The 15,000-nt window shown below is 45.7% G+C and overlaps 1 protein-coding gene and 1 long non-coding RNA gene across 2 annotated transcripts in view; both read right to left on the bottom strand.

Moving 5' to 3' along the window:
• LOC311125401 overlaps window positions 1–746 on the bottom strand; it is a 30,629-nt gene extending 29,883 nt beyond the window's left edge. Inside the window, exon 1 of the long non-coding RNA XR_014612874.1 lies at window positions 535–746. This is a non-coding gene — a long non-coding RNA (uncharacterized lncRNA). The remainder of the gene's footprint in view (window positions 1–534) is intronic.
• Window positions 747–13,268: 12,522 nt separating this feature from the next.
• The window catches only part of LOC311125402 (unconventional myosin-XV-like), a gene marked incomplete at both ends in the record, with an annotated part of 31,739 nt that continues 30,007 nt past the window's right edge, over window positions 13,269–15,000 (bottom strand). The window contains one exon of the mRNA XM_084199446.1: window positions 13,269–13,370. Within this exon, the coding sequence (XP_084055572.1) occupies window positions 13,269–13,370 (102 nt within the window). The remainder of the gene's footprint in view (window positions 13,371–15,000) is intronic.

The following is a 15,000-nucleotide window of genomic DNA, read 5'->3' on the forward strand; positions in this document are numbered from 1 at the left end:
CTGGTAGATGAAATGCTCATAGAAAACGGCCTAATATTGTTTTCCCAGGAAAAATTATGCAAACATCTCGTTCCTAAGACTTTTTCAACATGGAAGCAAAGTTTTACAGTTTTAAAAACAATCAGATTGGTTGAATAAAATGGTCCTGTCTCATAGATAATCTGGAGCCAATTCGCTGCAACGTTTTAGCCAGTGTTGTTTTGAACAGAACATAAAAGCATCGAGGTAGAAGTTGTTGTTAGTTGGAAACAGGCCGTGCAGCAGCGGGGGTGGAAACTATCAGCTAGCTACCAACTCCCCGTGAAAACCCATTTCATTCCAAAGTGGACCCCGTTTCCCTTCGCCGCATCATCCCCCTGCTACATCTACACTCACATTCTGCGGGTTGGTTTGTTTTGGAGGAACGACGAGAGGAGAGGATCTGCAGACTGGCCTCAGATCTACTGCTCCCCCCAAACCCCATTTTCCCTGCACTCGGCGGGGTTGGGTTTGGTTTGGAGAGGAGTAGGGGGGGGGAGGTCTGTGTTACTTTACCTTGTTGAAGGCGAACAACTCCTGTTTAATTTTCTCTCTCTGTGGGTCGTTGCCCTGCCGACGGAACCTAAACTTCATCATGGTGCGGCCGGGCGGAAGAGAGAGTCGCGCCCCGGGGAGCGGTGGGATTCCTGGGCGGTTGAATCAGTGCGGAGGAACAATGTGGAGCAGCTCCCTCCTACCATGCAGCGGTGCTTTCTATCCAGCTCTGTTCTGTGGGGCTGCAGCTCCTCTGCCTGTCTATCCGACTCACGTTACCGTTCTCCCAGCAGCGGGATATTACGCTTGCGTCATTTTCAAAATAAGAGTCGCCACTGCAAAGACATGCTAAACTTTGGGAATATAGATTTTTTTTCTCTCACTCTACTGCAGTACACAGTAGCGGTGCGTGGGTAAAATCAATGGGGAAGCCAAGCCAGAAAAAAAAAAAAACATATTCCAACCTATGTGTTGTGATAATTGCGTTGTTTGCTATATAATTAGTTAATATGCCTTGCCACTGTGATATATAGGCCTAAGGCCGGGACAATAAGAAGACACAGTGGCAGAATAAATTCAACCACACCTTTGTTTCATTACAAAACCAGAGAGCAACTTCTGTCCGATGGAGTCCACAAAGCATTTTGCATCTAACAAACAGTTACATGACCTACAGCACGGTCAAGCAAGTTGATGTTTCCGACATTTTCGGACCACTAAACAACTATTGATTTAGAACCAGAGAGAGTCACCGCAAGTCGAAAAGAGAACAGGCGCTGCTGCCTCCACTATTCCAACACCATCAAATCACCTCTGCTTAGTCTAAAACAATGACAACTAAAATATATACCACAAACCCCCGGGTGGAAAATACTCAGTAGGATCTCTACAAGCCAATATGTATCTCATATCCAGTGTTTTACAGCGTATCGTGTCGGGGGTCATGGAGGGGCTGGAGGAGGAAGTGCAGCGTATGGTGTCGGGGGTCATGGAGGGGCTGGAGGAGGAAGTGCAGCGTATGGTGTCGGGGGTCATGGAGGGGCTGGAGGAGGAAGTGCAGCGTATCGTGTCGGGGGTCATGGAGGGGCTGGAGGAGGAAGTGCTGCTGGATATGGTCCTCCTCCAAACCGAGTAGAGTAGAAACCCTACTGAGTGTTATAGCTGGGACAGGTAGAAAAGTTCTCTCTACAAGCGAATGTGTATCCCGTTGTACAGTCTATTGGGGGGGGGGGGGGGCGGAGTGAAAAGCCAGCAGGATGCTGTGCAACACAGTCCCCCTCCAAAACCAACCATATTGTGTTTGTAGAGACTCGTCTGAGCATTTCCCACCTCACTTTAGCTGAGACGGGTAGAAAAGTTCTCTGTGCATCCCAATATTCTCAACATACCAGTGTCAACGTTGTATTTCTTTCATTATTGGTCTTAATTTTTTATTTAAAAAAACAAACATATTTTGTATTTGTTTTCATACATTACTTTATTGCCTTTTCTTGTTGGCACAATAAAAGTCACACATGCTTCATCTGTAAAGTCTGAGTGTTGGAGTGTGCCCCTGGCTATCCGTAAATTAAAACAACTTGAAGATTGTGCCATCTGATTTGCTTAATATAAGGAATTTTACATTATTTATACTTTCACTTTGATACTAAAGTATATTTTAGCAATTACATATACTTTTGATACTTAATAATAATAATAATAATAATAACTACTTAATACTTAAATACTTAAGCATATTTAAAACCAAATACTTTTAGACTTTTACTGAAGTAGTATTTTACTGGGTGACTTCCACTTTAACTTGAGTAATTTTCTATTACGGTATCTTTACTTTTACTCAAGTATGACAATTGGGTACTTTTTCCACCACTGCTAGGTAGGTATTCCCTTTCCCTAATAAGACGACGTTATAAAGCGGTCTTTTATTTTGAAGGTTACCTCATTACCATACAAAGTGATGTCATCATGTGTGCTGCTGGCAGAATAGTCCTCCTACTGACGCTGCCTGCCTCCCGACCACAACAGAGACGAAGAGGCGAAGCGAGATAAAACTGCTCCCAAAATCTGTTCTTCTCCCAGCAGGTGGCGTGAGGAGTGAGGAGTTTTTGTATGGAGGTAAATGAGTGTCGAATTTGGTTAACAAAAAATGTAATGGCTTATTTGATATGTGTGGCTTATTTGATCTAATAAATGTTTCATTATTTGTTTTTTTTAGGAGTGTACTGATATAAGTAGGACATGTGAAATCGCGGCAACTTTGAGAGAAAAAAAACACTTTATATCGGAGTTGTGCCTGGTCTTAAGTAGTTACCACCTCACAAATTCATAAACCCCAGTGGAGATTTATAGCATGTAAACCTTGGTGGGGCAAACACAATTTTTTTTATGCATGCCAGCAAAGCCACTACACAACACAACACTAAACAATACATTTATTGGACTATAACGGGGACAAACGGTGCCCACAAACTGTTAGGGTCTACATAAAGCTGTCCCAACAGCAGTCCCAACACCTTACCACCGCTCCACCTGGCTATCAGAGGAGGTCGAATCATGTTAGTGATCTTCAGGTCGGAGCTCTAGAAAGAGACCTGAGTTCCCGACTTGGAATTCCAAGTTGGATGACCGTTTAAAAATGTATTTTCCCAGTCAGAGCTCGTTTTTTTCAGAGTTCCAAGTTGTCTTGAACTCACTGAAGTATGAGATTTCCCTGTTCTGAGTTTCCAGTTGTTTTGAAAGAGGCAGAAGTGCTGCTGGATATGTACCACACATAGTCCTCCTCCAAAACCAGTAGAGTAGAAACCCTACCGAGTGTTATAGCTGGGACAGGTAGGAAAGTTCTCTCTGCAAGCGAATGTGTATCCCGTTGTACAGTCTATTGAGGGGGGGGGTGAAAAGCCAGCAGGATGCTGTGCAACACAGTCCCCCTCCAAAACCAACCATATTGTGTTTGTAGAGACTCGTCAGAGTATTTCCCGCCTCACTTTAGCTGAGACGGGTAGAAAAGTTCTCTGTGCATCCCAATATTCTCAACATACCAGTGTCAACGTTGTATTTCTTTCATTATTGGTCTTAATTTTTTATTTATTTTTTAAAAACATATTTTGTATTTGTTTTCATACATTACTTTATTGCCTTTTCTTGTTGGCACAATACAAGTCACACATGCTTCATCTGTAAAGTCTGAGTGTTGGAGTGTGCCCCTGGCTATCAGTAAATTAAAAGAACTTGAACCTGATTTGCTTAATATAAGGAATTTTACATTATTTATACTTTTACTTTGATACTAAAGTATATTTTAGCAATTACATATACTTTTAATACTTAATAATATAAATAATAATAATAATAATAATAACTACTTAATACTTAAATACTTAAGCATATTTAAAACCAAATACTTTTAGACTTTTACTGAAGTAGTATTTTACTGGGTGACTTCCACTTTAACTTGAGTCATTTTCTATTAAGGTATCTTTACTTTTACTCAAGTATGACAATTGGGTACTTTTTCCACCACTGCTAGCTAGGTATTCCCTTTCCCTAATAAGACGACGTTATAAAGCGGTCTTTTATTTTGAAGGTTACCTCATTACCATACAAAGTGATGTCATCATGTGTGCTGCTGGCAGAATAGTCCTCCTACTGACGCTGCCTGCCTCCCGACCACAACAGAGACGAAGAGGCGAAGCGAGATAAAACTGCTCCCAAAATCTGTTCTTCTCCCAGCAGGTGGCGTGAGGAGTGAGGAGTTTTTGTATGGAGGTAAATGAGTGTCGAATTTGGTTAACAAAAAATGTAATGGCTTATTTGATATGTGTGGCTTATTTGATCTAATAAATGTTTCATTATTTGTTTTTTTTAGGAGTGTACTGATATAAGTAGGACATGTGAAATCGCGGCAACTTTGAGAGAAAAAAACACTTTATATCGGAGTTGTGCCTGGTCTTAAGTAGTTACCACCTCACAAATTCATAAACCCCAGTGGAGATTTATAGCATGTAAACCTTGGTGGGGCAAACACAATTTTTTTTATGCATGCCAGCAAAGCCACTACACAACACAACACTAAACAATACATTTATTGGACTATAACGGGGACAAACGGTGCCCACAAACTGTTAGGGTCTACATAAAGCTGTCCCAACAGCAGTCCCAACACCTTACCACCGCTCCACCTGGCTATCAGAGGAGGTCGAATCATGTTAGTGATCTTCAGGTCGGAGCTCTAGAAAGAGACCTGAGTTCCCGACTTGGAATTCCAAGTTGGATGACCGTTTAAAAATGTATTTTCCCAGTCAGAGCTCGTTTTTTTCAGAGTTCCAAGTTGTCTTGAACTCACTGAAGTATGAGATTTCCCTGTTCTGAGTTTCCAGTTGTTTTGAAAGAGGCAGAAGTGCTGCTGGATATGTACCACACATAGTCCTCCTCCAAAACCAGTAGAGTAGAAACCCTACCGAGTGTTATAGCTGGGACAGGTAGGAAAGTTCTCTCTGCAAGCGAATGTGTATCCCGTTGAACAGTCTATTGAGGGGGGGGGGGGGGGGCGGAGTGAAAAGCCAGCAGGATGCTGTGCAACACAGTCCCCCTCCAAAACCAACCATATTGTGTTTGTAGAGACTCGTCTGAGCATTTCCCACCTCACTTTAGCTGAGACGGGTAGAAAAGTTCTCTGTGCATCCCAATATTCTCAACATACCAGTGTCAACGTTGTATTTCTTTCATTATTGGTCTTAATTTTTTATTTATTTTTTAAAAACATATTTTGTATTTGTTTTCATACATTACTTTATTGCCTTTTCTTGTTGGCACAATACAAGTCACACATGCTTCATCTGTAAAGTCTGAGTGTTGGAGTGTGCCCCTGGCTATCAGTAAATTAAAAGAACTTGAACCTGATTTGCTTAATATAAGGAATTTTACATTATTTATACTTTTACTTTGATACTAAAGTATATTTTAGCAATTACATATACTTTTAATACTTAATAATATAAATAATAATAATAATAATAATAACTACTTAATACTTAAATACTTAAGCATATTTAAAACCAAATACTTTTAGACTTTTACTGAAGTAGTATTTTACTGGGTGACTTCCACTTTAACTTGAGTCATTTTCTATTAAGGTATCTTTACTTTTACTCAAGTATGACAATTGGGTACTTTTTCCACCACTGCTAGCTAGGTATTCCCTTTCCCTAATAAGACGACGTTATAAAGCGGTCTTTTATTTTGAAGGTTACCTCATTACCATACAAAGTGATGTCATCATGTGTGCTGCTGGCAGAATAGTCCTCCTACTGACGCTGCCTGCCTCCCGACCACAACAGAGACGAAGAGGCGAAGCGAGATAAAACTGCTCCCAAAATCTGTTCTTCTCCCAGCAGGTGGCGTGAGGAGTGAGGAGTTTTTGTATGGAGGTAAATGAGTGTCGAATTTGGTTAACAAAAAATGTAATGGCTTATTTGATATGTGTGGCTTATTTGATCTAATAAATGTTTCATTATTTGTTTTTTTTAGGAGTGTACTGATATAAGTAGGACATGTGAAATCGCGGCAACTTTGAGAGAAAAAAAACACTTTATATCGGAGTTGTGCCTGGTCTTAAGTAGTTACCACCTCACAAATTCATAAACCCCAGTGGAGATTTATAGCATGTAAACCTTGGTGGGGCAAACACAATTTTTTTTATGCATGCCAGCAAAGCCACTACACAACACAACACTAAACAATACATTTATTGGACTATAACGGGGACAAACGGTGCCCACAAACTGTTAGGGTCTACATAAAGCTGTCCCAACAGCAGTCCCAACACCTTACCACCGCTCCACCTGGCTATCAGAGGAGGTCGAATCATGTTAGTGATCTTCAGGTCGGAGCTCTAGAAAGAGACCTGAGTTCCCGACTTGGAATTCCAAGTTGGATGACCGTTTAAAAATGTATTTTCCCAGTCAGAGCTCGTTTTTTTCAGAGTTCCAAGTTGTCTTGAACTCACTGAAGTATGAGATTTCCCTGTTCCGAGTTTCCAGTTGTTTTGAAAGAGGCAGAAGTCGTGCTGGATTGACAGCGTGGCCAATGTTGAATGTTTATCCTTTTAAGCTTGGAAAAGAGATCCTTAAACCCAGACTTGGACAACACACCCACTCCACTGAATAGCAGGCTAGTGATTGCTTTGCAACGCTTGCAGTTAGCCACTGATTCCTTCCAAACCACTCATTGTTGAATTTGTGATTTCCAACTTGTTGTGTAATGTTTATGTCCAATGGCCGATGAGCACCAATACGTTTTATCTATAATCTATCTTCATATGACAAGGATTGAAAAGGATTTGCCAGTAGATTGTCGACTTGATTCATGATGATGACTGCTAGTTAAGATTTTGAAAGTATGATGTTGACATGATCAGTCCAATCAATGCTAATGTAGATATAATGTGATTTGACGTCATTTTATCTGTGGCCAATGACCTTGAGCCTTCTTGGATGGGCACTTACTTACTTGTTTACATGTTAGTCATTTAGCAGAAGCTCTTATCCAGAGCGACGTTCAGTTAGTGAGTCATTTAGCAGACGCTCTTATCCAGAGCGACGTTCAGTTAGTGACTGCATACATTTTCCATACATACACTTCTAATGTAACTCTATGGCAGCACCCAAGGGGCTTGAATTTTCGAGCTCTCCCCATAGTTTGCGGTGACGTAGTGTCCCCGTGAGTGACAGAACACTGAGACAATCACGGCGCAACTAAAGAACATTACCAACTCCTACTCTCCGTATTTTCCGCTGGCTGCCCCACCACCACAGAAAGCACTGAGCTGGCTGCCCCACCACCACAGAAAGCCCTGAGCTGGCTGCCCCACCACCACAGAAAGCACTGAGCTGGCTGCCCCACCACCACAGAAAGCACTGAGCTGGCTGCCCCACCACCACAGAAAGCACTGAGCTGGCTGCCCTACCACCACAGAAAGCACTGAGCTGGCTGCCCCACCACCACAGAAAGCCCTGAGCTGGCTGCCCCACCACCACAGAAAGCACTGAGCTGGCTGCCCCACCACCACAGAAAGCACTGAGCTGGCTGCCCCACCACCACAGAAAGCACTGAGCTGGCTGCCCCACCACCACAGAAAGCCCTGAGCTGGCTTCCCCACCACCACCACAGAAAGCACTGAGCTGGCTGCCCCACCACCACAGAAAGCCCTGAGCTGGCTGCCCCACCACCTCAGAAAGCCCTGAGCTGGCTGCCCCACCACCACAGAAAGCCCTGAGCTGGCTGCCCCACCACCACAGAAAGCCCTGAGCTGGCTGCCCCTCCACCACAGAAAGCACTGAGCTGGCTGCCCCACCACCACAGAAAGCCCTGAGCTGGCTGCCCCACCACCACAGAAAGCCCTGAGCTGGCTGCCCCACCACCACCACAGAAAGCACTGAGCTGGCTGCCCCAGCACCACAGAAAGCACTGAGCTGGCTGCCCCACCACCACAGAAAGCCCTGAGCTGGCTGCCCCACCACCACAGAAAGCCCTGAGCTGGCTGCCCCACCTCCACAGAAAGCACTGAGCTGGCTGCCCCACCACCACAGAAAGCCCTGAGCTGGCTGCCCCACCACCACCACCACAGAAAGCACTGAGCTGGCTGCCCCACCACCACAGAAAGCCCTGAGCTGGCTGCCCCACCTCCACAGAAAGCACTGAGCTGGCTGCCCCACCTCCACAGAAAGCACTGAGCTGGCTGCCCCACCACCACAGAAAGCACTGAGCTGGCTGCCCCACCACCACAGAAAGCACTGAGCTGGCTGCCCCACCACCACAGAAAGCCCTGAGCTGGCTGCCCCACCACCACAGAAAGCACTGAGCTGGCTGCCCCACCACAGAAAGCACTGAGCTGGCTGCCCCACCACCACAGAAAGCACTGAGCCAGGCTGAAACACCTGCATTTTGGAGCTGCTTTACTCAAGAAAGCAAAAACGAGACCATGTTTGTATGCAGCTTTAACTCAATGATATAATTTTTAAAAATATTGTTAGCAAACTGATATGTGACACGTATTAATGCCAAAATAACATGCAAAACAGGCAACAAAAACATTTGTATTTGTATTTATTTTTAGCTAAACAGGTGGGGCTGAAAACAGGTGGCCCTGCCCCACCTGTCCTGAATGACGGTTCGCCACTGATAAACCCTGCCTATTTCTAAAATGTGATTTTAAAACTAACCTTAACCACACTGCTAACCTTATGCCTAACCCAGGGCAAATGTTTGTTTTCATGAATTTTTATGATATAGACAATTTTGACTTTGTGGCTGTGGTAACTACTGTAAACTGTGGTGCCTGCTGTTCACACGCGTATCTGCCCTCTCATTGGCTAGAATGGTCCCACCTGATCTTGCCTCCTCCCGAATGCCTTCTATTTTTTTGAAGACATTCATTTTCATTGTTGTAGCAGCCACTGGAGTATCTGGCCAACATAATCTGTGACCACAACGGCCAGTTCACAGGAACCCTGCCCGTTTACACCAATCAGCAGGCAGGAATCTGTGACCAATCTACTTGAGACAAGTAGCAAAGGCCAAACGAAACCAGACGGGAGTGTGTAAAACCTGAGTGGAGTTTGAAACCCGGACCGGAGCAACCAGGTCTGATCTTCACCAATCAGACACGGCAGAGACCGATGAAGACAGGAGAACAGAGACACAACTCCACAACTCCACAATACATCATGACATTTTTTATTAAAATCATTTGATTGGTAACGAAACATTTTGATTCATTATAGAGAACACATAGCAGTAATAAACATCCATTATTCTAATCATGACTACAGCAGCTGAATGAGCTACCAGAATAAACCAGTGGTTCCCAACCCAGTCCTCCTCAGTCCCCCTCTAACCCCTCCTAGCTGTTCCCTTCCCAACCCAGTCCTCCTCAGTCCCCCTCTAACTCCTCCTAGCTGTTCCATACCCAACCCAGTCCTCCTCAGTCCCCCTCTAACCCCTCCTAGCTGTTCCATACCCAACCCAGTCCTCCTCAGTCCCCCTCTAACCCCTCCTAGCTGTTCCATACCCAACCCAGTCCTCCTCAGTCCCCCTCTAACCCCTCCTAGCTGTTCCCTTCCCAACCCAGTCCTCCTCAGTCCCCCTCTAACCCCTCCTAGCTGTTCCCTTCCCAACCCAGTCCTCCTCAGTCCCCCTCTAACCCCTCCTAGCTGTTCCATACCCAACCCAGTCCTCCTCAGTCCCCCTCTAACCCCTCCTAGCTGTTCCATACCCAACCCAGTCCTCCTCAGTCCCCCTCTAACCCCTCCTAGCTGTTCCATACCCAACCCAGTCCTCCTCAGTCCCCCTCTAACCCCTCCTAGCTGTTCCCTTCCCAACCCAGTCCTCCTCAGTCCCCCTCTAACCCCTCCTAGCTGTTCCCTTCCCAACCCAGTCCTCCTCAGTCCCCCTCTAACCCCTCCTAGCTGTTCCATACCCAACCCAGTCCTCCTCAGTCCCCCTCTAACCCCTCCTAGCTGTTCCATACCCAACCCAGTCCTCCTCAGTCCCCCTCTAACCCCTCCTAGCTGCTCCCTTCCCAACCCAGTCCTCCTCAGTCCCCCTCTAACCCCTCCTAGCTGTTCCATACCCAACCCAGTCCTCCTCAGTCCCCCTCTAACCCCTCCTAGCTGTTCCATACCCAACCCAGTCCTCCTCAGTCCCCCTCTAACCCCTCCTAGCTGTTCCCTTCCCAACCCAGTCCTCCTCAGTCCCCCTCCAACCCCTCCTAGCTGTTCCCTTCCCAACCCAGTCCTCCTCAGTCCCCCTCTAACCCCTCCTAGCTGTTCCATACCCAACCCAGTCCTCCTCAGTCCCCCTCTAACTCCTCCTAGCTGTTCCATACCCAACCCAGTCCTCCTCAGTCCCCCTCTAACCCCTCCTAGCTGTTCCATACCCAACCCAGTCCTCCTCAGTCCCCCTCTAACCCCTCCTAGCTGTTCCATACCCAACCCAGTCCTCCTCAGTCCCCCTCTAACCCCTCCTAGCTGTTCCATACCCAACCCAGTCCTCCTCAGTCCCCCTCTAACCCCTCCTAGCTGTTCCATACCCAACCCAGTCCTCCTCAGTCCCCATCTAACCCCTCCTAGCTGTTCCCTTCCCAACCCAGTCCTCCTCAGTCCCCCTCTAACCCCTCCTAGCTGTTCCATACCCAACACAGTCCTCCTCAGTCCCCCTCTAACCCCTCCTAGCTGTTCCCTTCCCAACCCAGTCCTCCTCAGTCCCCCTCTAACCCCTCCTAGCTGTTCCATACCCAACCCAGTCCTCCTCAGTCCCCCTCTAACCCCTCCTAGCTGTTCCATACCCAACCCAGTCCTCCTCAGTCCCCCTCTAACCCCTCCTAGCTGTTCCATACCCAACCCAGTCCTCCTCAGTCCCCCTCTAACTCCTCCTAGCTGTTCCATACCCAACCCAGTCCTCCTCAGTCCCCCTATAACCCCTCCTAGCTGCTCCATAGGTCCATTTCAGCACTAGCACACCTGATTGGGCGAGAGGAGAACAGGGGGAAGGAAGAGAGAAGGAGAGGATGAGAGGAGGGAAGGAGGATAGGAAGGAGACCATGTAGATCAGGGCGGCAGGTAGCCTAGTGGTTAAGAGTATTGGGACAATAACCCAAAGGTTGCTGGTTCAAATCCCGAGACAGACAGTGTGCTATAGCAGAGTGATCTCACTAGGTGGCAGGGTGAGTCTCTTCTCCCGGACAGACAGACAGACAGTGTGTTATAACATAGCAATCTCACTAGGTGACAGGGTGAGTCTCTTCTCCCGGACAGACAGACAGACAGTGTGTTATAACATAGTAATCTCACTAGGTGGCAGGGTGAGTCTCTTCTCCCGGACAGACAGACAGTGTGTTATAACATAGTAATCTCACTAGGTGACAGGGTGAGTCTCTTCTCCCGGACAGACAGTGTGTTATAGCAGAGTGATCTCACTAGGTGGCAGGGTGAGTCTCTTCTCCCGGACAGACAGACAGACAGACAGTGTGTTATAGCAGAGTGATCTCACTAGGTGGCAGGGTGAGTCTCTTCTCCCGGACAGACAGACAGACAGTGTGTTATAGCAGAGTGATCTCACTAGGTGGCAGGGTGAGTCTCTTCTCCCGGACAGACAGACAGACAGACAGTGTGTTATAGCAGAGTGATCTCACTAGGTGGCAGGGTGAGTCTCTTCTCCCGGACAGACAGACAGACAGTGTGTTATAGCAGAGTGATCTCACTAGGTGGCAGGGTGAGTCTCTTCTCCCGGACAGACAGACAGACAGTGTGTTACAGCAGAGTGATCTCACTAGGTGACAGGGTGAGTCTCTTCTCCCGGACAGACAGACAGACAGTGTGTTATAGCAGAGTGATCTCACTAGGTGACAGGGTGAGTCTCTTCTCCCGGACAGACAGACAGACAGTGTGTTATAGCAGAGTGATCTCACTAGGTGACAGGGTGAGTCTCTTCTCCCGGACAGACAGACAGTGTGTTATAGCAGAGTGATCTCACTAGGTGGCAGGGTGAGTCTCTTCTCCCGGACAGACAGACAGACAGTGTGTTATAGCAGAGTGATCTCACTAGGTGACAGGGTGAGTCTCTTCTCCCGGACAGACAGACAGACAGTGTGTTATAGCAGAGTGATCTCACTAGGTGACAGGGTGAGTCTCTTCTCCCGGACAGACAGACAGACAGTGTGTTATAGCAGAGTGATCTCACTAGGTGGCAGGGTGAGTCTCTTCTCCCGGACAGACAGACAGTGTGTTATAGCAGAGTGATCTCACTAGGTGACAGGGTGAGTCTCTTCTCCCGGACAGACAGACAGACAGACAGTGTGTTATAGCAGAGTGATCTCACTAGGTGACAGGGTGAGTCTCTTCTCCCGGACAGACAGACAGACAGACAGTGTGTTACAGCAGAGTGATCTCACTAGGTGACAGGGTGAGTCTCTTCTCACGGACAGACAGACAGACAGTGTGTTATAGCAGAGTGATCTCACTAGGTGGCAGGGTGAGTCTCTTCTCCCGGACAGACAGACAGACAGACAGTGTGTTATAGCAGAGTGATCTCACTAGGTGGCAGGGTGAGTCTCTTCTCCCGGACAGACAGACAGACAGTGTGTTATAGCAGAGTGATCTCACTAGGTGGCAGGGTGAGTCTCTTCTCCCGGACAGACAGACAGACAGTGTGTTATAGCAGAGTGATCTCACTAGGTGGCAGGGTGAGTCTCTTCTCCCGGACAGACAGACAGACAGTGTGTTATAGCAGAGTGATCTCACTAGGTGGCAGGGTGAGTCTCTTCTCCCAGACAGTGTGTTATAGCAGAGTGATCTCACTAGGTGACAGGGTGAGTCTCTTCTCCCGGACAGACAGACAGACAGTGTGTTATAGCAGAGTGATCTCACTAGGTGGCAGGGTGAGTCTCTTCTCCCGGACAGACAGACAGACAGACAGACAGTGTGTTATAGCAGAGTGATCTCACTAGGTGGCAGGGTGAGTCTCTTCTCCCGGACAGACAGACAGACAGACAGTGTGTTATAGCAGAGTGATCTCACTAGGTGACAGGGTGAGTCTCTTCTCACGGACAGACAGACAGACAGACAGTGTGTTATAGCAGAGTGATCTGACTAGGTGACAGGGTGAGTCTCTTCTCCCGGACAGACAGACAGACAGACAGTGTGTTATAGCAGAGTGATCTGACTAGGTGACAGGGTGAGTCTCTTCTCCCAGACAGTGTGTTATAGCAGAGTGATCTCACTAGGTGGCAGGGTGAGTCTCTTCTCCCGGACAGACAGCATGTTCTCCATGTGCATGGCAATAACCCGACACAGCTCCAGACCCTGGACACACACAACATTGATAAAACATTGTTACAACACTGATAAAACATTGTTACAACACTGATAAAACATTGCTACAACACTGATAAAACCTTGTTACGACACTGATAAAACATTGCTACAACACTGATAAAACCTTGTTACGACACTCCCACAGACACAACATTGTTACAACACTCCCACAGACACAACATTGTTACAACATTGACACAACATTGTTACAACACTGATAAAACCTTGTTACGACACTCCCACTGACACAACATTGTTACAACACTGACACAACATTATTACAACACTGACACAACATTGTTACAACACTGATAAAACATTGACACAACATTGTTACAACATTGACACAACATTGTTACAACACTGACACAACATTGTTACAACACTGACACAACATTGTTACAACATTGACACAACATTGTTACAACACTGACACAACATTGACACAACATTGACACATTGTTACAACATTGACACAACATTGTTACAACACTGACACAACATTGTTACAACACTGACACAACATTGTTACAACATTGACACAACATTGTTACAACACTGACACAACATTGTTACAACACTGATAAAACATTGTTACAACACTGACACAACATTGTTACAACACTGACACAACATTGTTACAACACTGACACAACATTGTTACAACACTGACACAACATTGTTACAACACTGATAAAACATTGTTACAACACTGACACAACATTGTTACAACACTGACACAACATTGTTACAACACTGACACAACATTGTTACAACATTGACACAACATTGTTACAACACTGACACAACATTGTTACAACACTGACACAACATTGTTACAACACTGACACAACATTGTTACAACATTGACACAACATTGTTACAACACTGACACAACATTGACACATTGTTACAACATTGACACAACATTGTTACAACACTGACACAACATTGTTACAACACTGACACAACATTGTTACAACATTGACACAACATTGTTACAACACTGACACAACATTGTTACAACACTGATAAAACATTGTTACAACACTGACACAACATTGTTACAACACTGACACAACATTGTTACAACACTGACACAACATTGTTACAACATTGACACAACATTGTTACAACACTGACACAACATTGTTACAACACTGACACAACATTGTTACAACACTGACACAACATTGACACAACATTGACACATTGTTACAACATTGACACAACATTGTTACAACACTGACACAACATTGTTACAACACTGACACAACATTGTTACAACATTGACACAACATTGTTACAACACTGACACAACATTGTTACAACACTGATAAAACATTGTTACAACACTGACACAACATTGTTACAACACTGACACAACATTGTTACAACACTGACACAACATTGTTACAACATTGACACAACATTGTTACAACACTGACACAACATTGTTACAACACTGACACAACATTGTTACAACATTGACACAACATTGTTACAACACTGACACAACATTGACACAACATTGACACATTGTTACAACATTGACACAACATTGTTACAACACTGACACAACATTGTTACAACACTGACACAACATTGTTACAACACT

This window comes from Coregonus lavaretus (genome assembly GCF_964263955.1).
Source record: "Coregonus lavaretus genome assembly, contig: HAP1_SCAFFOLD_2587, whole genome shotgun sequence".
Lineage (NCBI taxonomy): Eukaryota > Metazoa > Chordata > Actinopteri > Salmoniformes > Salmonidae > Coregonus > Coregonus lavaretus.